The following is a 27,169-nucleotide window of genomic DNA, read 5'->3' as shown; positions in this document are numbered from 1 at the left end:
AAGTTTTCTAGATTTCCCTCCATTTCTTCCAGGGTATTTCCATTTTTCCCTTCCTTAATCTTCCTCCCACCCCAGGTTTCTCCACATTAACTGTCACCTCAAATCTCTATGACCTCTCTGCCTAAAGTCACTTACTGTTCACCTCACGGATAGCTGCCCTCCCTGTAATATTAATAGCGTTCTCCCATAGCCAAATCCATGTTATTTTATATGTAAATAAATATCGAGAAGAGGGATAATCCCAGCCATTCGTCAACACAATTATTGAATGAAACAGCACAGACTATGCTGGCCCTTTGTAAGAATTACCTAAGGAAACCTTTGCTCCCGCCTTTCCTCATAGCTGTGTAATGCTTTGCCCTTCAAGTATATCAAATTCCGCTTTGTAATATATCATTGAGTGTGTTTCCATTTCAGAGAGCGTATTCCAGATTGTAACAACTCACTGAATGATAACAACTTCTATTTTGCGTCTGCTTCATTCACCAATCACCAGAACTCTGTGTCCTCTGGTTCCCGGCCTTATTGTGCCGCAGATCACAGTTTCTCCTCATTTACTCTACCGAAGCCCTTCACGATTTTAAATATCTCTATTAAATCTCCCCTTAATTTTCTCTCCGCAAAGGAGCACAGTCCCAGTTTCTCTAGTTTCTCTAGTTTCTCCGCATAACTGAAGATCCTCCCCGCCCACCTCCCCCCCCCCGTGCCCCCCCCCACCCCCTCCATGCCCCCCCCCCCCCCCCCCCCGCCCCCCTATCAGTCAAGTAAATTTTCTCTGCTTTATTTTAACCTCTATCTTGAACCAAGGTGCCCAGAATTAGTCATTATATTCCAGCTGGGGTCATTCATAAAAGTTTATCAGAACTTCTTTGTCCCTGCTTGTGTTTATAAGACCATGATGCCATATGGCTTTAACAGCCTATCCAATTCATTCCACAATCTTCAAAGCTTTGTGTACATGGACCCTCAGGTCTCTCTGTTCCTGCATGCCTTTATCTTGATATTGTTTTTCCTCATTCTCTCTACTAGAATTCATCACCTCACACTTCTCTGCTTTAGATTACATCTCAATTGCACATTTTACCATTCTGTCTATGCCCTCCTGAAGATTTTATGATTCATTTATGGGATATGGGATTTGCTGTAGGCCAGCATTTATTGCCCATCCCTAATTGCCCTTGAGAGAGTGGAAGTGAGCTGCCTTCTTCAACCGTTCTAATCTCTGAGGTTTTGGTACACCCACAATGCCGTTAGTGAGGGAGTTCCAGGATTTTGACTCAGTGAAGGAACGATGATATATTTCCAAGTCAGGACGGTGAGCGCCTTGGAGGGGGACCTCCAGGTGGTGGTGTTCCGAGATATCTACTGCCCTTGTCCTTCTAGATGATAGTAATTGTGGGTTTGGAAGGAACATTGTTGAGTTCCTGCAGTGTATCCTATAAATGGTACACATGGCCACCACTGTTCATCAGTGCTGGAAGAAGTGAAGATTTGTGGATGTGGTGCCAATGAAGCGGGCTGCTGTGCCCTGGATGGTGTCAAGCTTCTTGAATGTTGTTGGAGCTGCACCCATCCAGGCAAGTGAGAAGTATTCCATCACACTCCTGACTTGTGCCTTGTAAATAGTGGATAGGCTTTGGGGAGTCAGTAGATGTTTCTGCAGGATTCCTAGCCTCTGGCTTGTTCTTGTAGCCACTGTATTTATATGGCCGCTCCAGTTCAGTATCGGGTCAATGGTAACCCCCGGGATGTTGATGGTGGGGAATTCAGCAATGGTAATGTCATTATGTTAAAGGGAGATGGTTAGATTCTCTTTTGTTGCAAACGGTCATTGCTTGGCACTTGCATGGCACAAATGCTCTTTGCCACTTGTCAGTCCAAGCCTGGATATTGTCCAGATCTTGTTGAACATGGACTGCTCCAGTATCTGTTTCTTGATGTCACTTGGAGTGAATCGAATTGGCTGAAGACTGGCATCTGAGATGCTGGGGACCACTGGAGGAGGCCGAGATGGATCATCCACTCGGCACTTCTGGCTAAAGATTGTTGCGAATGTTTCAGCCTTATCTTTTGCACTGATGTGCTGGGCTCATCCATCATTGGGGATGGGGATATTTGTTGAGTCTCCTCCTCCAGTGTGTTGTTTAATTGTCCACCACCATTCTCGACTGGATGTGGCAGGACTGCAGAGCTTAGATCTGACCCGTTGGTTGTGGGATCGCTGAGCTAGATCTATTGCTTGCTGTTTTTGCCGTTTGGCATGCACGTAGTCCTGTTTGGTAGCTACACCAGGTTGACACCTCATTTTTAGGTATTCCTGGGGCTGCTCCTGACATTCATTCCTGCACTCTGCATTGAACCAGGGTTGATCCCCTGGCTTGGGGACTACACCAGGCCATGAGATCACAGATTGTGGTTGAGTTCTGCTGCTGCTGACGCCATGATGCTTCATGGGGTCCAGAGTCATGTTGAGGACTCCCAGTGCAGCTCCCTCCTGACTGTACACCATTGTGTTGCCGGTGGACAGGACCTACCCAGGAATGGTGATGGTGGTGTCTGGGACATTATCTTTATGATTCTGTGAGAATGACTATGTCAGGCTGTTGCTTGACTAATCTGTGAGACAGCTCTCCCAGTTTTGGCACTAGCCCCCAGATGTCAGTAAGGGGAACTTTGCCGGATCGACAAAGTTGGGTTTGCCATTGTCTTTCCCAGTGCCGAGGTCAATGCAGGATGGTCCGTCTGGTTTCATTCCTTTTGTTTTCTTTGTAGTAGTTGGATATGGCTGAGTGGTTTGCTAGGCCGTTGCAGAGAGCATTTAAGAGTCAACCACATTGCTGTGGCTCTGGAGTCACATGTAGGCCAGACCAGGTAAGGATGGCTGATTTTCTTCCCTAAAGGACATTAGTGAACCAGATGGGTTTTTACAACAATCATTTCATGGTCATCATTTGATTTTTATTCCTATTTGTTGTATTGAATTTAAATTCCATCAACTGCCTTGGTGGGATTCGAACTCAGGTCCCCACAGCATTAACCTGGGGCATTACCCATATCTCTGGATTACTAGTCCAGAGACAATACCATTGTGCCACCTCATGAAGCTTGTTACTGTTCTATGGTGTGTAAGTGCTAGTATTGGACCGGGGTGGACAAGGTGAGAGGGCACACAACACCAGGTTATAGTCCAACAGGCTGATGTGAAGGCACTTCACCTGTCGAAGGAGCAGCGCTTCGAAAGCTTGTGATTTCAGATAAACCTGTTGGATTATAACCTGGTGTTGTGCGACCTCTCATCTTGTTACTATCCTACTCTCTGGTTACTATATTTCAAGCATCGTGTCATCTGCAAGCTTTGAATTCGAGCTCTGTGAACATGAGTCCAGATCACTAGCACATTTCCAATAAAAGACACTGTGAATCATTATTCTACCTTGTGACCCAGTCTGCTGCACTTTATCCATTACAAGGTTACCATAACCATACTCCCTTCAATATTGTGTGCCTTCATTTAATCAGTCTGTGAATTAGTCAATCAAATACCTTTTGAAAATATATCAAAGTAACACTCACTGCCTTATCCTTACCAACACATCTGTTAATGACATCAAAGAGCTTTATTAACTTAACAACGACGACCTTTTACATATCCACACTTACTTAACCCTTGCTTGAGTGAGTATCCATTTTATCCTGTATTGTGGCCACTTCTTCTTTAAACAATTTATCCAAATACATTACAATCCAAATACATTACAATCCAAATACATTACAATCCAAATACATTACAATTTCACAATGATAAACGATTAAAATAAAAGTCAACATCAATTATATCTTCCTCAATACAGCAGCAAACAACCTCCCCTCCAATGAAAATGGAGTCCATTGTAAGTTACCTTCCAGGGTTTCACCTTCTGGGGTTTTCTCGCCTTCTGGGGTTTCACCTTCTAGGATGTCGCCTTCTAGAACACTCAAGTCCCAACCAGGACAATAGTTCTAGAAGATTGCTCACTTCTGACTGAAGACTGGTTGATCATTAGTTAATTGGTACAATCACTTCTCTCTGCTGGCAGAGAGTCCCAGGGACATGCTAGTCAAGAGAGCTGATCCTGCCTCACTGTGTACAATGTTGGCATAGACCAGGAACATCCTGTCTCTATGTAGGGAATAAAGGCAAGTGACTGATGCGCGATTAAATCACTCGGGAGGCTGGATCGTGCCCAGGAAATAAAGGCTTTTATTAGTAACAAGAATGGAGCATACTGCATAACAATACAATCCCAGACTAAAGGGTCACCAGGCAGTGCAGTGACCTTTATACTCCTACAGGTAGGCGGAGCCAACCGGAGTGTACCACAGAACAATACCAACAGGTAGAACACCCCAACCCTAACCCCAACAGTGACAACAGTAACATATGTACAAGTACCCATAGTGCTAACCATCTATGCTTCAGTACCCATAGTGGTAACCATCTATGGTTCACCACAGTGACAACCTGGTAGCTGAGAGTAGGCACCTGAGCCAAGAGACTAAGGAAGCAAGAATTGTTTTGAACTGGGGAAGAGGAGGCTTGAGAAAGACAGAGAGAGCGAGAGAGAGGGGGAGCGAGAGAGGGACAGAGAGAGCGAGAGAGGGGGAGCGAGAGAGGGAGACAGAGAGAGGGAGAGAGAGAGACAGAGAGCTTATCGAGAGCTGCAGCTAAACTGAACTTCAATAAACTGTTTAACATTTGAATAAACTGCAACTTCCAGAAATCTGGAAGAGACTGGGGCCCTACCCACCCCATACCCCCTCACCACGTGGCTTTCTGGTGGGCAGGGGGGTAGTACCGGTAGAGGGTTAAAGGGCACAGCTCCTGCTGGTGGTACAACACAGACACTGTCCTGCATCAAACTGCTAGCAAATCCAATGTAAGGGACCTCCTATTGACCAAGAAATAAAAATGGATCACTTTTGGGGTCTAGGACAGTTTCTTGGAACTTTCCCAACACCCCCCTCTCGACTGGTGGATTCTACTTGTGGCTTCACTCAGTAAAGAAGGTGGGGCGGGCTCCCTGCAAGACCATGGGTGAAGAAACCCAGATATCCCTGTAGAGGAGAAAAGACCCCTGTGGATACAGACAGCTCATCAGGCTAAGATCTGGAGTATTAGGATCGCAGGCTGTACTGCAACTCTCCCGCAGAATTGTGTGTGTAGAAAGGACATGCACAGGGAGTGTCCTGGAATTGTGTATCTCTTGGATTTCATTAATTCACTCAAAGGAGAGAGTGGAAAATTTGGCAAGGAGATGGATAGCCTCATAATGGAAGAAGTCATTGAAGGACTGGAATTAATTCATTCGTGAACAACAAAGGATTTATTGACAAGAATCCACGAGAGTAGCATCATGTCTGCTGCTCCTTCTGGAATCCTCTGCCTAAGAGAACTCCTCCCCCTGGGGTGATTCTCCACTCTGAGTCCCGATTGGTCACCCAGCTCAGGTGACCCTTACTCTGCTGTGTTGCCCTTAAAGGGATAGTCACCACTGGGACATAAACAGTCTTCTGAACGTTGGCACCAATCTGATGGACTGCAGAGTCCTCGCCCAGCCCTGTACAATGCCACATTAACCTGTCAACACTCGGCGAGAGAGTCTGCTCTCACCATCTTTGGCACTGCTATATTGGTTTCAGTTCCCAGCTTGGGATCTCACTCAGTTCAAGCATTGCAATCACAACACGCAAGTCAGAGCTGCCAATTCTCCATTCATTAAAATAAAGGGTCAGTAAACACCTTCAATGAGGTTGGGGCAAGATCAAGTTATGGGCTATTTTCGAGAGATTGTTTTCAATTTGACTGTTGGATTGCAAGGTATATCTGCAGTTTTAACGTTGTGTGGCATTGGTGGGGATGTGATGGCCTAGTGGTATTATCACTAGATTATTAATCCAGAAAGTTAGCTAATATGGTGAGAACCTGGGTTCGAATCCTGCCACAGCAGATGGTGGAAATTTTTTTAAAATCTGGAATTAAGAATCAATTCAAATGACCAGGAAACCATTGTTGGAAAAACCCTTTAGAGAAGGAAATCTTACCTGGTCTGACTCCAGAGCCACAGCAGTGTGGTTGACTCTCGGCAGCCCTCCAAGGGCAAGTGGGATCGGGCAATAAATGCTGGCCAGCCAGTGACATCCATGTCCCATGAATGAATTTTTTAAAAGGCTCACTTTTAGAGGAATAGTTGAGTTTTCAGGTTATTTTGAGGCCTGATTCTGAGGGTGATGATGTTGTTGTGCTGTGTACCCAGCACTGAAACAGCGGGGAACCAAACGGGGAAAAAAACCCATTTGAAATTGAAAGTGATTTTATATCTGTACAGTCACCTCTTCCCCTGAAATGTGTAGGCTGCAGAGACTGAAGTAGAAAGCTTTGCTCAAGCTAACGTACTCTATCCCCACTCAACTCAGTTCTTCGAATGTGGGCTGCAAACATTGGAAATATGAGATAAGGCGCCCAGACTAACACCTTCTATTTAGCACCTCACGTTGGGCCCACTGCATCTTTCATGTATTTTTCATAGAATGGGGAATGGAAACTCCAGGCCATGACTATGAAACGTTCCCAGAGTATTGTATATCGTCGATCAGACACAGCAAAGTTCATTCTCCCATCAAATACTCCGAAATTAGCCACTGCACAGATTAGATACGGAGTAAAAATAAACCATTTCCTGTGGTGAGAAAAAATGGTCACAATTATCCTTAAAATAAGCCATTGATGTCAGACAATATTTCTTCAGGCAAATCGTGGTGGAAATCTGAAACTCCAACGCCAAGCTATTGATTAAAAAATTCATAATTCAGATTGATTGATTTTTGTTTGATTTATTGAGGGTTGCACAGCCAAGGTGGGTAGATGAAGGCTAAGGTTACAAATCAGCTGAGATCGAATTGGTGGAATAGGCTGAAGGGGCAGAACGGCCTCATAGTCCCATGAGTAAAACACAGCCGAAACTGTCGAATCAAAAGCTGCCAGGGTGAATATAACCGAGATTAGATACAGAGTAATGCTCCGTCAACACTGTTCTATCAGATACTCCCTGACCTGTCTGACCCAGCTGACTTTCTTCAGGATGGACATTCCTTCAGGGGCTGGTAAGGGTCCAGACATGTTCTAATAGTGAGCAATGGAATTTCTTCCCTTCTCCAGCCTTGTATTCAGATAGTGAATAAATCCTCAACTGGGATGACTGGGAGCAGATTGTCAGGTTCCTGTGATCCAGTCATAGAATCCCTACAGTGCAGAAGGAGGACACTTGGCCCATTGAGTCCACACCAACCCCCCAATAGAGCATCCCACCCAGGCCCACCCCTCCTGCCCTATCCCCAACCCCGCGCACTCATCCTGCCAACCCCCTAACCTACACATCTTGGGTCACTGAGGGGCAATTTAGCATGGCCAATCCACTTAACCCGCATATCTCTGGACTGTAGGAGGAAACCGGAGCACCCAGAAGAAACCCACACAGACATGGGGAGAATGTGCAAACTCCGCACAGACAGTGACCCAAGCTGGGAATCGAACCCGGGTTCCTGGCGCTGTGAGGCAGCTGTGCTAACCACTGTGCCACCCATAAATGCAGTTGATCTCCCGAGAATACTGCTGGTGCCATTGACTCCGACAGGATTGCAGTCCCCATTGCAGAGTGCTGATCGCCTGGGCCAGAATCACGGGCAAGTGGACAAAGGGTTCCATCTCACCTGGGAGCAATTCTAGCACCTGGTTCAGCACCGCACTGAGGAATTAACGGTGCACAGGAATCTGAACCTTACCCAGTAACGACAGATCAAAGTCAGGGGGAGAGAAAGCTGGGCGTGCTGTGTAGCTCCCCACTCCCGACTGCATCCAGCCAGCTTTCAAAATAAATTCAGTCCCAGCTATCTTTGAGAATTCAGACGGGACACTGCACCTCTGTCCTCCTCAGCAAACACAGATTCCCAGAGAAGGAACACCATCCGCTCAGCATGGACCCCTCTAACCCACTAGCTACACTGGGTGGGAGCTCACAAGGTGAGAGGTGACCAAGGTTCCTTCCCTCATGGCCTGTGCGATCGGGAGGTTTGAGTCATCTGACAGATCGAGGAAAATGGGAGTGGGACCTGGAGATTGGTGAGTGTGGCGGCAGGCGAGTGGTAGCCCCTGGCTGGCACACGGAATGTGTACGGATTTTAGTGGATGGAAGGCAAGAGAAGATTTCCGTGCACCTTGCCATGTGAGGCCTACACCCTGAACATGTCTGACACTGGCATCCCCCTCTCTTTACCATGCAGTGATCTCAATGGCATCCTTTTCCAATAATGTTCACACCTCACATCAACTTACTTCAAAATTGCAACTTAGAAACACGTAATTTAGCCCGGCCAGTCCCAGTTGTTGTTTATTCTCTACTTGAGTAGACGTGGGCAGCGCGGTGGCACAGTGGTTAGCTCTGCTGCCTCACAGCGTCAGGGATCCGGGTTTGATTCCAGGCTTGGGTCACTGTCTGTGCGGAATCTGCATGTTCTCCCCGTGTCTGTGTGGATTTTCCTCCAGGTGCTCCAGTTTCCTCCCACAGTCCAAAGATGTGCGGATTAGGAGCATTGGCCATGCTAAAATTGACCCTAGTGTCAGGGGATTAGCAAAATAAATATGTGGGGTTGTGGGAGTAGGGCCTGGATGGGATTGTGGTCGGTGCAGACTCGATGGGTCAAATGACCTCCTTCTGCACTGTAGGATTCTATGATTCTAAGTTCTGATCCCACATGCCCGCCTTGTCCCCATATCCCTTTAGTCCCATTATCTTCCCATAACTAACCCACGTCTATTCTTAAATGTAGATGTGGTCACCACGGTGGTGGTGAATCCCAGAGCCTTGCAAACCCGTTCCAAATCTCTCACCTTTATTCTTACATATACCTTTCCTTGTTCTGAACCCTTCAATCATTGGAAACAGTATTTGCAGAGAGGTGTGGAGAGAACTGGGGACCTTGAAGGTAAGGTGACCAGAGGTTATTTCAATAATCTTTCTTCTTTCCCCACCTGGCAACCAGCTAGACTGAGAGGTCGGCCTGGGGTCATCCGGGAAACCCCGGACACCAGCCAGAGAGCGGGGGAAGGGAGTGATTGAGAGAGATTGGAATGGCCATGGTGGGATGGGGAGAAGGGGGAGAGAGTCCGTCAGTGGGTGATGGAGCGCTCTGACCAGTCCTCGTGTCCCACTAGTAATGTTGGACAAGGTATTTACTTGATATTCCCAGCCAATCTCTCTTCACTTCAGCTGCCAGGCTTCCTCAACCCTGAGAAACCAGTCCAAGGAGCTGAAATTTAAAACTGTGGCCAAGTCCAAGGCAAACATTAATTGTCCTGTCTCCTGAGAATGAGATAGTCACCCACCAGCCCACATCCATTGAAAAGCAAAGTTGGAGGCAGGTTGGGGTCAAGTTTCCATTCCTCTACATTTCTATCCCACTTCTGTCTATCTGGGAAGGGTTTAACATTACCTTCACCTCTCTCCAATCATGACTGAGATGTATAAGATTATGAGGGGTATGAACAGAGTGAGTAGGGAGCAGCTGTTCCCCTTGGTTGAGGGGTCAATCACGAGGGGGCAGAGTTTTAGGGTGAGGGGCAGCAGATTCAGAGAGGATTTGAGGAAATATTTACTCAGAGGGTGGTGGGAATCTGGAATGCACTTCCTGGGAAGGTAATGGAGGCCGGAAACCTTACAACCTTTGAAAAATATTTGGATGAGCACTTGAAATATGATAACATTCAAGGGTATGGGACAAGTGCAGGAAAATGGGATTAGCGCAGCTTTAATGGTAATTACTGACAGTGCAGACTCGATGGGCCGAAGGGCCTTTTCTATGCTGTGACTCTATGACTCTATGGCATATACACCGCATCCACTGCATTAAAACTATGCTCTCCCACCCAGCCAGGCACAGCGCTGCAGTGGCCTGAAGTGGTATTGCAGCACTCTGCCAGGGTTGAAGTCCTGGGACTGCTGGAGAGGTAAGTCCTGGGAGTCTGGGGGCAGGAGAATAGGGGATGCCCTGAGGGGAGGGCGGGAGGGGACCAATTGTGGTATTGTGGGTAGGCCAGGGGGAGGGGGCAGAGCTCCCAAGAGAGGGCGCCCCAACTCTGAAGGGGATTCAAAGGGGAGAATGTGGGGTGAAGAGAGCAGGTGCGGGGGGTGGCATGTGGAGGGGGGGGTGGTTGGAGGGAGGGGGTGGGGTGTGGGGGAGGTGGAGTGCAAGGGGTGGGGAGTGTGGGGAGTTGGAGAGAGGGGGTGCGGCGCTGGAGTGCGGGGGGGGTGTGGGGGGTTGGAGAGAAAGGGTGCAGGGGTGGAGTGCAGGGGGTGGGGGGGTGTGGGAGTAGGGGGCAAGGGGGTGAAGCGAGTGGGTGTGGGGGATTGGAGAAAGGGGGTGCAGGGCTGGGAGGGGTGCAGGGGGGTTGGAGAGTGGGGATGCGTGGGTGGAGTGTGGGGGTGGGGGGGTGCGGAAGGGGTTGGAGAGATGGGGTGTGGGAGTGGGGAATAGGGGGGTGAAGAGAGTGGTTGCGTGGGTGCGGAAGGTTGGAGGGGGGGTGCAGGGGTGCGGGGCTGGGAGGGGTGCAGGGGGGTTGGAGAGTGGGGGTGCAGGGGTGGAATGCGGGGATGGGGGGTGCGGAGGACATTGGAAAGAGGGGGCGTGGGAGTAGGGGGGCAAGGGGGTGAAGACAGTGGGTGTGGGGGGGCTAGAGAGCTAGGTGGGGGAGCGTTGAGGACTTTGGAAAGGAATCGGAGGTTGGCGATGGAGCAGAAGGATGGGGAGGTCAATGGTTATTTTGTCGAACATAAGAACTGGGGACAGGAGTCGGCAATTCAGTCCCTCGAGCCGGCTCCGCTGTTCAGTACGATGGTAGGAGCTTTCTCAGAGGCTCAGGATTTTGCTGGCTTTCTTGGGAGAGATTTCTCTTTATTAATTACAGCTCAGCAAATACGAAGACTCATGGAGACAGCATTCTGGTATGGTAAAGATATGGTAAAGATATGGTATGATAAAGATATAGCAAGCTGTATCTTTATCACCCAGGCCTGTTCAGCGTTGCTAGAGGACGATTTGGGGAAGTTCCAAATCACTCTAAATTACATGGAAATTGACATTACAATTATATTTTTCCCAGAAATCATTTGCCCGCCTACTCTGTTCCTCCAAACGGGATGAGCCAATCATTTAGTACGTGTCATTCACCTTGACCAATGACATTGCATCTCCTAGCAACATGAGAATACATAGGTCTCTAAAGTCCAGAAGTTTCCACCCACTATCTCCTGGCAATTCACTACTCAAATCTGAAAAGTTCAAAAGTTTCCTTTCTCATTGTCTTATGATTCATACGAGACGATTTTTATCTAGTGTCATGTAAGGCCTATTCATTCGCCTGCCTGAGAACTCCAGGACTGTTTGGACTCCATACTGATAAAAACTGTGCTCTGTTGTTGTATTGTTCTTAAAGAATGTGGTTTGTCTTACTCAGCTTTACCCCATTATGCCTTGGCAGTAGTTGGCCAAGGTGTATATTTTAAATACAGAATATATAAAAACACATGTTTAAATTCTCTAACAGTGATTATATAAATCTCTATGCAAACAGTACCTTTGTAAGATATACTCCAGGCACTTGTGACTTCTCTATACGATATTCACTCTGATTGTTAGTCGTTTTTAGTCCCAAACTCCCCCCTACAATGATCATAGCTGATCAATTGGGCCAATGGGCTGAAGAATAGCAGATGGAGTTTAATTCAGATAAATGCGAGGTGATGCATTTTGGTAGGTTGAACCAGGGCAGGACTTATTCAGTTAATGGCAGGGTGTTGGGGAGAGTTATAGAACAAAGAGATCTAGGGGTACAGGTTTATAGCTCCTTGAAAATGTTGTCACAGTTGGTCAGAATGGTGAAGAAGGCATTCAGCATGCTTGGTTTCATTGAATACAAGAGTTAGGACGTCTTGCTGAAGTTGTACAAGACATTGGTAAGGCCACACTTGGAATACTGTGTACAGTTCTGTTCACCCTGTTATAGAAAGATGTTATTCAGCTCAAAAGAGTGCAGAAAAGATTTACTAGGATCCTACTGGGACTTGATGGTTTGAGTTATAAGGAAAGGCTGGATAGACTGGGACTTTTTTCTCTGGAGCGTAGAAGGCTGAGGGGTGATCTTATAGAGGTCTATAAAATAATGAGGGGCATAGATCAGCTAGATAGTCAATATCTTTTCCCAAAGGTAGGGGAGTCTAAAACTGGAGGGCATAGGTTTAAGGTGAGAGGGGAGAGATACAAAAGGGTCCAGAGGGGCAGTTTTTTCACACAGAGAGTGGTGAGTGTCTGGAACGAGCTGCCAGAGGTAGTAGTAAAGGTGGGTACAATTTTGCCTTTTAAAAAGCGTTTAGATAGTTACATGGGTAAGATGGTATAGAGGGATATGGGCCAAACGCAGGCAATTGAGACTTGTTTTGGGGTTAAAAAAGGAAACTGAATGCAGACTGGGTGTCTGCTGCAATGCTCCAGTGAAACCTGCTGTAAGCTGGAGAAGCAACACCTCACCTTCTGGATGGCACGTTGCATCCCTGTGGCATGGACAAGTTGGGCCGAAGGGCCTGTTTCCATGACTCTATTACTCCTCTCGGCCTCATCTCCACCTTCCTGCCCATCCCCCATAAACTTTCACCTTGCTACTTTTTAACCTATCTATTTCCCTTTTTTATTCATTCATGGGACATGGGAGTCGCTGGCTGGCCAGCATTTATTGCCCATCCCTAGTTGCCCTTGTTCAGAGGGCAGTTGAGAGTCAACCACATTGCTGTGGCTCTGGAGTCACATGTAGGCCAGACTAGGTAGGGACGGCAGATTTCCTTCCATTAGTGAACCAAGTGGGTTTTTCCAACAATCGAGAATGGTTTTATGGGCATCATTAGATTCTTAATTCCAGATATTTTTTATTGAATTCAAATTCCACCATTTGCTGCGGCGGGATTCGAACCCAAGTCCCCAGAACATTAGCTGAGTTTCTGGATTAATGGTCTAGCGATAATACCACTAGGCCATTGCTTCCCGATTTCCTTCTTAAATTTGTTTAGCGTTCCGGTGTCCACTGCACCCTTGGGGTAGAGAATTCCACAGATTCACGACCCTTTGAGTGAAGCCATTCCTCTTCATTTCTGTTTGAACCTGCAGGCCAACTTCCTGTGATTCATGCCTGAGGACACCCAGATCCCTCTGCACTGAAGCATCTTGAAGTCATTTCGATAATAAGTTGCTTTTTTATTCCTTCGGTCAAAATGGATAACCTCACACTCATCCATGTTAAACTCCAGCTGCCAAATTGTGGCCCACTCACCTATCCTATTCATATCCATTTGTAAATGTCTTATCTCCTCATTGCAACTTGCTTTCCCACCTATTTTAATGTCATCCACAAATGAGACTTTAGTACATTCTATCCCTGAACCTAGCCATGAATGTAGATTGTAAATAGTTTGGGCCTGAGGACCAAACCTTGTGGCACGCCACTAGTTACCCCATTATTCACTTCACTTGTAACATCTTCGAAGAACTCAGGCAAATTAGTCACAGTTTACCCTTCATAAAAAGGATGCTTTTAACATAGAAACATAGAAGATAGGAGCAGGAGGAGGCCATTCGGCCCTTCGAGCCTGCTCCGCCATTCATCACAATCATGACTGATCGTCCAACTCAATACCTAATCCTGCTTTCTCCCCATAACCTTTGATCCCGTTCGCCCTAAGTGCTATATCTAGCCGCCCATTGAATACATTCAATGTTTTGGCATCAACTACTTCCTGTGGTAATGAATTCCACAGGCTCACCACTCACTGTGTGAAGAAATGTCTCCTCACCTCCATCCTACTCTAAGGAGGGTGCTTTTATCTAAACAGAAATTTCTTTCATTTTCACTGACCCACTCACACCCCTTTCCTGTCTTCATTCCACACCTTACTGATGTACCTCTGTAATGAGCTTCTCAGCTAACCTCTGCTGGGAGGCTCTCCGCAGAGGAAACTCAATGCATAACAACCGTGATCGGGGCCCCGTGCTTGAGAGAGGATCAAAGCATGAGACTGTGAAACCACAGACATAAACCATCAACCCAAGAGCTGACACAATTTGAAAGAAAGCATCGATATACCTCCTGGGCAGGGAGGAAAGCAGTTCCGAGTTTCCTGTTTACAGCTGTGTTAGTTGTTCACTTCTGGTAGAATTCTCAGTCCGAGTCCTGAGGTAAAACAGGGCTGATGAGTCGATTCCTGTCTCAGATCACAGACAGTCCGTCCAACACCCAACCTCGCTCCCACCAATGTGTTCAGTTTAAAACTAATTCCAAATTTCCAGGCTCACCAACTGCACGAGAGCTGAAACACATCGCTATAGCAACAAAGTCCAGGCTCAGCGCCTAATAGGTTGGTGTGGCTGGGAGTCAATAAAACATTTCAACGTTAGCATTGATTAACGTTTGTTGAGTCAGGGTACTGAAGTCATGAAACCAAGATGGGTAGATGGAGTTAAAGCCCAGATCAGCCATGATCTAACTGAATGGTGGGATAGACTCCAAGGAGTTAACTCTTGTCTCTATGTTCCTACCTGTATCAACTGAACCATCTCAGGCACGGTGGCACAGTGGTTAGCAATACTGCCTTACAGTGCCAGGGACCTGGGTTTGACTCCTGGCATGGGTCACTATGTGTGTGGAGTTTGCACATCCTCCTTGTGTCTGCGTTCGTTTCCTCCGGGTGCTCCAGTTTCCTCCCACAGTCCAAAAAATGTGCGGGTGAGGTGGATTGGCCATGCTAAATTGCCCCTTAGGATCAGGGGGATTAACAGGGGTTACGGGGATAGGGAATGGGTGGGATTGTTGTCGGTGCAGGCTCGATGGGCCGAATGGCCTCCTTCTGCACTGTAGGGTTTCTATGACATAGCAATTAAAGTTTATCTTTTAGTCACAGGTGAGGCTTACATTAATACAGCAATGAAGTTACTGTGAAATTCCCCTAGGGAATTCCCTAGGGAATACCAGGTCCCCTACGATCTAACTAGCCACCCCTGGGCTGGTCTCCCACATTGGACCCTCCATAAACCTGAGGCCTTCCAAACCTTAACTTGCAGCGAGTCCCATTCCCCTGTCAGCCCTGTGCTCATTGACCTGCATTTACTCCTGGCCAACAGTCTCAATTTTAACATAATCATCCTTGTTTTTATATCTCTTGATGAACTTGCACCCTCCCTATCTCTCTGACCTCCTCCAGCCCCACTGCACTCCTCTAACTCTGACCTTTTATGCACGCCCAGCTTTAATTGCTCCTATGTTGGTGGCCATACCTTCAGTTGCCTAGGCCTGAACTCTGGAGTACTCTCTCAACACCTCCCTGCATCTCTGTGCTTTCTAATATTCCAGGGAGGCACCATGGGATGTCTCATTACGTTCAAGGCGTTATATAACTGTAAGTTGTTGTTGTTGAATTGAAAATGAAAGGTGTTTGAAAGTCAAGAAGAAAGTCACGGTGGCACAGTGGTTAGCATTGGGTGACTGTGTGGAATTTGCACGCTCTCCCCGTGTCTGCGTGGGTTTCCTCCGGGTGCTTCGGTTTCCTCCCACACGCCAAAGATGTGTAGCTAGGTGGATTGGCCATGGTAAATGTGCGGGGTTGGTGGGATGGGCCTGGGTTGGAGTCAGAGAGTCTGTGCAGTCTCAATGGGCCGAATGGTCTCCTTCTGCACTGTAGGCATTCTATCCAGTTGAGCCATGAAGGGGATGTTCACTTCAAAATTAGCCTGGGAAAATGGTACGCCATGAGGAAAAGTGGGAGCATGGAGGCAGGATGTCACGCAATGAGAAACTTGACAATCCTAAATTGGCATTCAATATGGCAGCGCAATTTAAGCAGCGCATCTGGCACTGTGACAGACAACTTAATTTTCCAGACACCCAGATGTGGTGCTGGGCCTAACCAGTAGCAGCAGAGTCCAGCTCTTCCTGTGAGAGACTTTGGCCAAGGGTCAAAGGGCAACTCTTCTCAGGGTGCTGAGTGACAGACAGGTCAGTATAAACCAGAGCCTTCCGTCACTTCCCTTCTCAGTTAAAACCCACTTCACTGGCTCTGAACTCACAAGGGATACTGGCAAGAGTAAAGCGGAAAAAAAATATTCTGAAAAATGAATAAATAATATTTAAAGGAAAATTTTAAAAAGAGGCAATAAGATTACCAAGAACACACACTGAAAAGGAGAGATTCAAATTTCAGTGCTCCAGCTTTGTTCATTGGGAAATTAGGCATTAATATTCTTTACAAAAAAAGTTTGGGGGATTCTGCCACTCAGAATCTCCCTGTTTTAAGGTGACCTGACCAGGCCTACAGCGTCCCTTGCTGCTGAGTTCCAGGGCAGGTGTCACACACAACTTATCACATGGGAACCGGCATTTTGGCCCAATCAGGCAGGCTTTGCTCCCCAAACAAATAGATCTAATTGCATTGACCCCCACCGCCCCCCCCCCCCCCCCCCCCCGCAGCAAAATTCTCCCCCCCCACCCCCCTCCCCTGCCTTTCCATCATTCATCTATCCAATCTAACTTGGAAAGGCAGGGGTATTGTCACTAGACTTGTAATCTAGAGACCCAGGGCAAAATCTAGGGACCAGTGTTCAAATCCCACCATGGCAAATTTGAATTCAATAAAAAATCTGGAATTAAGAATCTACTGATGACGATGAAACCATTGGCGATTGCCGGAAAAACCCATCTGATTCACTAATGTCCTTTAGGGAAGGAAATCTGTCGTCCTTCTCTGGGCTGGCCTAAATGTGACTCCAGAGCCACAGCAATGTGGTTGACTCTCTGAAATGGAGGACTGTTAGGGATGGACAGTGAATGCTGGCCCAGCCAACAGATTTTTAAAAACCTTGAATATTGACACGTATTCTGCCTGAAACACTGACCCAGGAAGTGAATTCCACAACCTCACAGCTCAAAGCTTCTCTCTGCTGCTGTTGAAGTCTGCTTCCCCTTGAACCGAATTCCATTTGATCTGCTGTCTCTGACCTTTGGCTGTGACCTCTCCCTTCACTGCCACTTTCAACCCCCTGCACTTTCTCTATTTCAGTATCTGGTCTGTTTAAAAACAGGGGGGAAGCTGGACTATTTAGTCTGTCCTACACTATGATAGCTGGACCATCACAACCAGGCAGCATGGTGGCACAGTGGCTGCCTCGTAGCACCAGGGACCCCGGTTCGATTCCAGCCTTGGGGTGACTTTCTGTGTGGAGTTTGCATGTTCTCCCTGTGTCTGCGGGGGTTTCCTCTGGGTGCTCCGGTTTCCTCCCACAGTCTAAAGATGTGCAGGTTAGGTGGATTGGCCATGCTAAAATTGTCCCTTAGTGTCCCGAGATATGTAGGTCAGGAGGATTAGCCATGGTAACATGCACAGGGATGGGCCTGGGTAAGATACTCTGTTGGGGGGTCAGTATGGACCCGATGGACCAAATGGCCTCTCTCTGCACTGTAGGGATTCTATGGTTCCTTAGTGCACACGCACCCTAACAGTTGTGCAATCTCCCAGGAGAGGAAAAAAAAACAGTTAAAGAAAATATAAAAGGCCAATAGAGGAAAAAAATACTTTGGGAAATTCCTCTGCAACCCCCTCAGGCGATCCAAACTCGCCTTGGAAATCACGTACAAAGAACAAAGAACAAAGAACAATACAGCACAGGAACAGGCCCTTCGGCCCTCCAAGCCCACGCCACTCCCCAGTCCAGGATTGAATCCTGAATCCAGGATCCCCGCCCAATTTTCCAGCCTATCTACATCCTAATATCCTATCCACCGAGCTGTCCCTCACAGCTACGATGCTTTGTTCATCACAACCTATTAACTCACCCCCACCCCCCCATTCCAGACCATGTGATCTCCAGGGAGAGGCGAAAACCCAGAGTGAAAACCCCAGGGCCAATATGGGAAAAAAAAAATCTGGGAAATTCCTCTCCGACCCCCTGAGGCGATCGAAACGAGTCCAGGAGATCACACTGGCCCTGATCAGAAAATGCTTCCCAACCCTATTCATTTCCACTTCTGCTTTACGAACACCATCTGAATTCCCTGCCCCCGAGACAGGTTCCCAACTATCCGCAGTCTCGCTCTGTACTGGCACCAGCAAGATGATCATAGAATGAAGCCTTGAAACGAGAAACAAAGAACAATTAGCCCGCGCCGCTCCCTGGTCCAAACTAGACCACTCTTTTGTATCCCTCCATTCCCACTCCGTTCATATAACTGTCTAGATAAGTCTTAAATGTTCCCAGTGTGTCCGCCTCCACCACCTTGCCCGGCAACACATTCCAGGCCCCCACGACCCTCTGTGTAAAATATGTCCTTCTGATATCTGTGTTAAACCTCCCCCGCTTCACCTTGAACCTATGACCCCTCGTGAACGTCACCAGCGACCCGGGGAAAAGCTTCCCACCGTTCACCCTATCTATGCCTTTCATAATTTTATACACCTCTATTAAGTCTCCCCTCATCCTCCGTCTTTCCAAGGAGAACAACCCCAGTTTCCCCAATCTCTCCTCATAACCAAGCCCCTCCATACCAGGCAACATCCTGGTAAACCTCCTCTGTACTTTCTCCAAAGCCTCCACGTCCTTCTGGTAGTGTGGCGACCAGAACTGGATGCAGTATTCCAAATGCGGCCGAACCAACGTTCTATACATCTGCAACATCAGACCCCAACTTTTATACTCTATGCCCCGTCCTATAAAGGCAAGCATGCCATATGCCTTCTTCACCACCTTCTCCACCTGTGACGTCACCTTCAAAGATCTGTGGACTTGCACACCCAGGTCCCTCTGCGTATCTACACCCTTTATGGTTCTTCCATTTATCGTGTAGCTCCTCCCTACATTATTCCCACCAAAATGCATCACTTCGCATTTATCAGGATTGAACTCCATCTGCCATTTCTTTGCCAAATATTATTTCAAAGTGCTTTCTTCACGATGTTATCTCTCCTTTAAAAGCATAAAGAGATCAGCAATGTATTGCCGAGGTGCACTTCTGTCTCTGGATAGAAGAAGGGTTGATCTAATATAATCTACTGAGACTCCCCAGGTTCCCCTTCTGTTCCTCCACATTGCACTGGCTCCGATGCATTCCTGTCAACTCCTGTCAACACCTCAAATTCTATTCCACTCACTAATCATTCACGTGTCATAACAACAGAAGAAGTGGAAGCTGGAGTAGGCCATTCAGCCCCTCCAGCTAGTCCTGCCATTCAATACGATCATGGCTGATCTGATTGTGGGCTAAGCTCCATATCCCTCCCTTTGTCTGCACAGCCCTCAACCCCCCTGTAGATCAAAACTCTGTCTAACTCAGCTGTGAATAAATCCAGTGAGCCAGCCTCCACTACTCTCTGGTGTAGAGAATTCCACACTAACAACCCACGAGAACCCTCTCATCTCCGTTTTGAAAAGGAGACTCTTTCTTTTGAAATTGTGCCCCAGGTCTTAGATTCCTCGGGATGGGGAAGCAGCCTCTCAGCATCCTCCCTTAGAGCCCCCTCACAATCTTACACATTTCAGTGAAATCACACCTCATTCTGCTAAACCCCAGTGAGTACAGGTCCAATCTGCCCAACCCTTCCTCACCGGGAATCATTTTAGTGAACCTTCTCTGAAGTGTCTCCAATGCAGTGTGTACACAGCACTCTAAGTGCTGCCTCACCAATGCCTATACAGTTATGGCAAGGTTTCCATACTTTTATATTCCATTCCTTTTGCAATAAAGGCCAACTGCCTTCCCAGTGACTTGCTATACACGATAGTATTTTGTGATTCACGTACAAGGACACCCAGATCCCTCTGTACTGGAACATTTTGCAGTCTCTCTCCATTTAAAGCACATTCTGCCCTTTTATTCTTCTCATCAAAGTGGACAACCTCATATTTCCCCACATTTATATTCCACCTGCCAAATCTTTGCCGCATCACTTAACCTTTCTCGAGTCTGGTTCATCTCCATCTCAGTTCCCAACACCTTCTCACCTCTAATGACACTGACAACTCTAAACTTCTCCCCCCATTTGGACGTCCTTACCGTATTTACGGAACTTGCCGTCTCACACAGCCTCCTTGTTCCTGGGTCCTAATCACTGACAAGGCCATCTCTGAGTATTCCGTCACCCTCACATCCCTATTCCAACCCCAACGTACTCCTAGAAAAAAGGCAAAACACTGCGAATGCTGGAACCTGAAACAAAAACAGAAAATGCTGGAAAATCTCAGCAGGTCTGGCAGCATCTGTGGAGAGAGAATAGAGCCAACGTTTCGAGTCTGGATGACACTTTGCCAGAATGGAGGGTCACCCTGACTCGAAACATTGGCGCTATTCTCTCCTTGATATACTCCTGTTGTTCAAAATAATTTAAAATCCCACATTCAGCACAGGGACATTTCTGCAGTTGCAGTTTGAGACAAATCAAGACAAAGTAGTCCATTTAATGACACCCCATCCAAGGTTTAATCGTTCATTCCTTCCATTGCTGGCTCACCATGACTGCAGTGTGTACAATCCACATGCACCAACGTATAGAACATAGAACATTACAGCGCAGTACAGGCCCTTCGGCCCTCGATGTTGCGCTGACCAGTGAAACCAATCTAAACCCCTCTATCATCATAGAAATCATAGAAACCCTACAGTGGGGAAACAGGCCATTCGGCCCATCGAGTCTGCACCGACCACAATCCCACCCAGCCCCTACTCCCATATCCCTACACATTTTACCCGCTAATCCCTCTAACCTACGCATCTCCGGACACTAAGGGGCAATTTTAGAATGGCCAATCAACCTAACCCGCACATCTTTGGACTGTGGGAGGAAACCGGAGCACCCGGAGGAAACCCACGCAGACACGAGGAGAATGTGCAAACTCCACACAGACAGTGACCCAAACCGGGAATCGAACCCAGGTCCCTGGAGCTGTGAAGCAGCAGTGCTAACCACTGTGCTACCGTGCCGCCCTCTAATCTACACTATTCCAATATCATCCATATGTTTATCCAATAACCATTTGAATGCTCTTAATGTTGACGAGTCCACTACTGCTGCAGGCAGGGCATTCCACGCCCTTACTACTCTCTGAGTAAAGAACCTACCTCTAACATCTGTCCTATATCTATCACCCCTCAATTTAAAGCTATGTCCCCTCGTATTAGCCATCACCATCCGAGGAAAAAGGCTCTCACTATCCACCCTATCTAATCCTCTGATCATCTTGTATGCCTCTATTAAGTCACCTCTTAACCTTCTCTCTAACGAAAACAACCTCAAGCCCCTCAGCCTTTCCTCATACGATTTTCCCACCATACAAGGCAACATCCTGGTAAATCTCCTCTGCACCCTTTCCAACACTTCCACATCCTTCCTATAATGCGGTGACCAGAACTGTACGCAATACTCCAAGTGCGGCCACACCAGAGTTTTGTACAGTTGCAACATGACCTCCTGGCTCCGAAACTCAATCCCTCTCCCAATAAAAGCTAACACACCGTATGCCTTCTTAACAACCCTATCAACCTGGGTGCCAACTTTCAGGGATCTATGCACATGGACACCCAGATCCCTCTGTTCATCCACACTACCAAGTATCTTACCATTAGCCCAGTACTCTGTATTCCTGTTACTCCTTCCAAAGCGAATCACTTCGCACTTTTCCGCATTAAACTCCATTTGCCACCTCTCAGCCCAGCTCTACAGCTTATTTATGTCCCTCTGTAACCTGCCACTTCCCTCCGCACTGTCCACAACTCCACCGACTTTAGTGTCATCCGCAAATTTACTAACCCATCCTTCTATGCCCTCATCCAGGTCATTAATAAAAATGACAAACAGCAGTGGCCCTAAAACAGATCCTTGCGGTACACCACTGGTAACTGAACTCCAGGATGAATATTTCCCATCAACCACCACCCTCTGTTTTCTTACAGCTAGCCAATTCTTGATCCAAACCGCTAAATCACCCTCAATCCCATGTGTCTGTATTTTCTGCAAAAGCTTACCATGGTTATTGAGAAAACCTGTCACTCCCAAGCCAGATCCCTACCAAAGCAACTCACATCATCCCATTCCGCCACCTCTTCCTTGGCAGTGCCATCCACATCCTCACCCAACGTCAGGGCAAGGGAACGCCAAGTCACACACCATCCTGAATTGGAAATGTACCACTATTCCTTCATCATCACTGGGTCAAAGTCCCGGAACGCCTTCCTTCATAACTTGGTGGGAGCGCTACATCGACTACATTGGCTCAAGAAGGCAGCTTCCGATCAGCTCCTCAAGGGAAGCTAAGGGATGGGCACTAACTGCCAACTTTGCCGGTGATGCCCACATCACAAGGTGGTACACGAATATAAAGAGAGCTTGCAATAATGGAACTTCTTCACTTTATTTCATAGAATCAAACGTGAGTATCGCCCAACCCCAATTTGTGAGGGCCAACCCTAATGGAGAGGCCAGCCTGATGTGTGGGTCAAGGAGAACAGAGACTGGTGAAAAGCTCAGCGTCGCCCTGTACAAGGGCAAAAAGGATAAAAACACAGAGGTGTGCACTGCTTCCTTCAGCAACGGTATGCCGGTAGACTCGGAGAGAAAGGATCTGTTCCGCTGCCAGGTTTTGTTGAGTCAGACAAATGTGTCGATAACTATCCGGGGCCTCAACGTGACTGACACAGATCGCTACTTCTGCCAACTCTTTAAAACGCAGCCAGCACCTTTCTCTGAAAGCTCGGAGCAATGGAGTATCATCTACATCGACCGAGCGAGCGACTGTCCTGCGGGTGAGTGTCACCGTTAATCTGCTTATTCAAGCCTTTCACCTCAACAACACATTGCAAAGTGGCCGACATTTCTTGCCAAATGTTGGGCGGCTTGCTGGGTAAGTGCACAGCTCCATGTCGACCGGGTTTGTACGGATACAGATTCCCAGGTCCAATTCCCAGTCTGTGCTGAGCTCACTTTCAGGGCGGAGGTTTACCGACATGTCTGCCCAAGGTTTGTACGATCCCACCCAGAGCCAACGGAGAATGCCATTCTCCGGGCCAAGCCTGACCCCGGAATCGGGGCGGGCGTGCCGGTAAAATTCCGGCCTTAGTGTTATATTAAATATGGAGGGAAACCAGTCAAACCAAATCCTGCCCCATTCATAGAATGGCCACAGCACAGAGAGGAGTGTCTCTGCATCTCGCCCCACTCCACCATCTTCTCCCTTTAGGTAATCCGCCAATTCCATTTTGAAAACCTTGATGAAATCTTAAATCGGTGCATCCTGGTTCCCTACCCTTCTGTCAATGGACTGATAAGAGGCAGGAGGAGGCCATTCAGCCCCTTGAGTCCGCTCTAGCAGTCACTACGGTCATGGTTGCCCTGATCGAGCTCTTAACTCCACTTTTCTGCCTGCCCCCATGGTCTCGCATACCCATCTAACTTAGCCCTGAATATATCCAGTCACCCGCCTCCGCCAATCTCTGGGCAGAGAATTCCAAAACTAACCGTCTTCTAAGAGAAGAAAAAAGAATAAAAAGGACCCTCATCTCCGTGTTAAATGGGAGACACCTATTTTGAAAGAGTGCCCCTGGTTCCAGACTCCCTCACCAGGGGAAACATCCTCTCAGTCTCCTGCCGTGTTGAACCGCCTCAGAATCTTACAGCTTGCCAGTGAGCAGGCATAGCTGGGCTTGACTTTAAGAGGGTGGAAAGGAAAGGACTTTCACCACCTTAGGACATCTCAAAGTCCTTACAGTCAATGATGCAGCCACTCATAGAATCATAGAATGCTACAGTGCAGGAGGAGGCCATTCGGCCCAGCAAGTCTACACCGACAACAATCCCACCCAGGCCCTATCTCCATAACCCCATGCATTTACCCTGGCTAGTCCCCCTGACACTAAGGGGCAATTTAGCATGGCCAATCCACCTAACCCGCACATCTTTGGACTGTGGGAGGAAACCGGAGCGCCCGGAGGAAACCCACGCAGACACGGGGAGAATATGCAAACTCCACACAGTCACCCAAGGCTAGAATTGAACCCGGGTCCCTGGCGCTGTGAGGCAGCAGTGCGAAACACTGTGCCACCGTGCCGCCCTCCCTCAGGATAGGTATGGGAAAGCACAAGAGGCAGCAGACGGTCTCTATACTGTCAAAGGCACGGTAACATGGGAGCAGTCATCAAGAACAGAGACAGAATGTTGCACATTTCTATAGCACCTGGTCAGCAGCTATCAGAGAGACATCGGAAACAGCTCCATTGAGAACCCATCACTCTGTGGGGATAGTTCCAGTTGTACAAAGAAACACAGGAACAGGAGGAAGAGCGGGAACAGGAGAATACTTTGGGAAATATTAACAGAAGGAACATTGGATCAGCAAAAGGGGAGTTCCATGCTCCTACTATTCAATATAAAACAAATACCTCCTGATTTCTCTCCTATTTGACCCAATTCTAGTCTAAAATATTATGAACTCCCCTCCAGAGGAAATAGTTTCTCTCTGATTATTAATAATGTGACTCATCTCAGTTAGAGCACCCTCCAACACTCGAAGCTCTGGGGGAAGCTAGCATTCATGGTGCATTGCTAGTTGTCCAGAATGAGTCAGTCACTTGGAAACTTCAGGTGACCATTCAGAATCAGCCATGTTGGTGTGAGACTAAAGTCAGATGCAGGCCAGACCAGGCAAGGACAGCTGGTTCCCTTCCCTGAAGGAGCGAATCCGTTGGCTTTGATTTCAGTCAGACAGATTCACGGCCATTTTTACTGAAACCAGCTTTATATTTATAAATTTATTATGTTGAATTCAAACTCTCAAATTTCATGGGTTTATGAAATTTTATGTAAGCATACATAATGAGGCATGGCTGAGAGCCCAGATATCCATTAATCTTGTTGAAACACCTGAGCCCTAGAGAAAACATTGCTTGATTGACAGATCTGGCTGTCTTATCCCTGCTGTCAATTTTATTTACACAAGGTTAAGTGGTCCCAAGGGATTGCCATATCTGTCATTGATATTTTAAAGAGTCTGGATGACCCCGCCGTGAAATGATCTTTTTTAATAGTGGAAAACAATGAATGAATAAAAGTCTTTTTTACACATCCGACTGTCACTGTAAGTCGAATTGGTGAAATGCAGTACACAGTGAACCAATGGGCATGGAAATGCCACAGTTTGACATGGGGGGCATGAGATCCATGGGGTTGGGTGGCGGCGCATGGTTTGACAAAGGTGACATGGGTGAGACAGAGGGATTGTGTGGGGGTGAGAAGCTGTGAGGATTGAGGGCCTATTTTTATCTTCACTGGGACAAAGTCACAGAGTTGCGAGACAGGCCTTTTAAACAGCCTGCTCAGTACACACAGCCCATGACTGCCTCCAACCTCTTCCTGGGTGGGCTATCCTGATTCCAGCCCACACCTCCCCCTCCCGTCCCAATCCCTCCCTCTCCCCTCCCCTCCCCCTGCCCCAGCAATGAATACCCCACTTTTGGAGGAGCTATCTCCTGGGGTGGGTGGAGCCAAGCTGGAAATGTCCCCAGATCTTGCCAGCTGCCTCGGTGGTGAAACCTCAGCCCACAATCTGCTTCCTGCTTCCACCTTCCACTTCTGTTTCTTTTCCCACACCATGTCTTCCTCACACATCCTCTGTGCTGGCTGTCCGATACTGGCTCCCAGAGGATAAATACTTCAAAAAGCAAACCAAATAATCAGTCCCCAGAGTCTGATCCTCAGTCCCAGTTCACAGAGACTATGCTGCAAACAGCACACCCCCTTCCCCCGCTTTCACACAGACACTGTCCCCACCCTCAATAGAAATACTGGATCCCAACTAACTCCCCATCCTCACACGCACTATGTACCCCATTCAACTCCCCACCCTCACACACACATATACACACACACACATACACACACACTACCCCATCCAACTCCCCACCCTCACACACACACTGTACCCCATCCAACTCCCCACCCTCACACACACACACACACACACGCATACACACATACTGTACCCCATTCAACTCCCCATCCTCCCACACACACACACACACACGCATACACACACACATACTGTACCCCATCCAACTCCCCACCCTCACACACATACACACACACACATACTGTACCCCATCCAACTCCCCACCCTCACAAACACACACACACGCATACACACACATACATACTGTACCCCATTCAACTCCCCATCCTTTCACAGAGACGATGTATTTAATCCTCATTCCCAAGGGGAATCCTGGAATTCTGTGGATGACTCTGGAATGTGTTTCTCTCTCAGGTGATGAATCCAGCGATGGGATTTTGCTGACTGTGATTTTTATTGGCTTTACTTCTCTGCTGTTCCTGTACAGTGTGTCTGTGACGGTGATGTACTGCAAACACAAGGTAAGGAGCTGAGGCAGCGAGATGGAATGCTGGGACAATTGTTCTCCATTCAGCAGAGAGCTCAGTACGCTGGCCCCCGCTACCCAATACCTGTACCCCACTGTCACATACCCCCATCACTAACACCCCCAGAGCAAACCGCACAATCAGCCAAGGCTATTGTAAAACTGGGAAAGGGAGTTCACATTCGGTCAAGTTCAATTCATCAGGGAAACAGGACCCTCGATGATGTTGTAACAAACGACATTTAAAATGTGAATCTACAGCTGATACCTGGATTCTCTCACATTCTCCTGATGATCATTCTGTCCTTCATTGTATCCCTCGCCCTCTGATCCTTTCTTCCATTACGTAGCCCGTTAATATTTGTTGGTATTAAATCGTTGACAATTGAAATGTCCAATTACACAAGAGGTTTATATGAGCTTATACATTCTTACCTCTTTCTTCTCTCTCTGCCAAACCCTTGTTGATTGTTATATACGTAAACGACATAGATAAAAATGTGCGAGGAATGATAAGCAAGTTTGCAAATGACACCAAGATTGCAGGGTGGTTAACAGTTAAGAAGGTGGTTGTGGATAACAAGAAATTATAGATGGGTTGGTCAGATGGGCAGAGCAGTGGCAGATGGTATT

General features: G+C 47.5%; 2 protein-coding genes across 2 annotated transcripts in view; both read left to right on the top strand.

The window, feature by feature from the left end:
* The window catches only part of LOC144503875 (T-cell-specific surface glycoprotein CD28-like), a 184,301-nt gene that overhangs the window by 79,670 nt on the left and 77,462 nt on the right, over positions 1-27,169 (top strand). The window lies entirely within an intron of this gene.
* The window catches only part of LOC144504087 (T-cell-specific surface glycoprotein CD28-like), a 74,060-nt gene that overhangs the window by 25,476 nt on the left and 21,415 nt on the right, over positions 1-27,169 (top strand). The window contains exons 2-3 of the mRNA XM_078229255.1: positions 22,532-22,912; positions 26,425-26,531. Coding sequence (XP_078085381.1) covers positions 22,532-22,912; positions 26,425-26,531 — 488 coding nt within the window. The remainder of the gene's footprint in view (positions 1-22,531; positions 22,913-26,424; positions 26,532-27,169) is intronic.

This window comes from Mustelus asterias, chromosome 14, assembly GCF_964213995.1.
Source record: "Mustelus asterias chromosome 14, sMusAst1.hap1.1, whole genome shotgun sequence".
Taxonomy (NCBI): Eukaryota; Metazoa; Chordata; class Chondrichthyes; order Carcharhiniformes; family Triakidae; genus Mustelus; species Mustelus asterias.
Note: the sequence above shows the minus strand (reverse complement) of the source record. Positions and strands in the feature narration are given on the sequence as shown.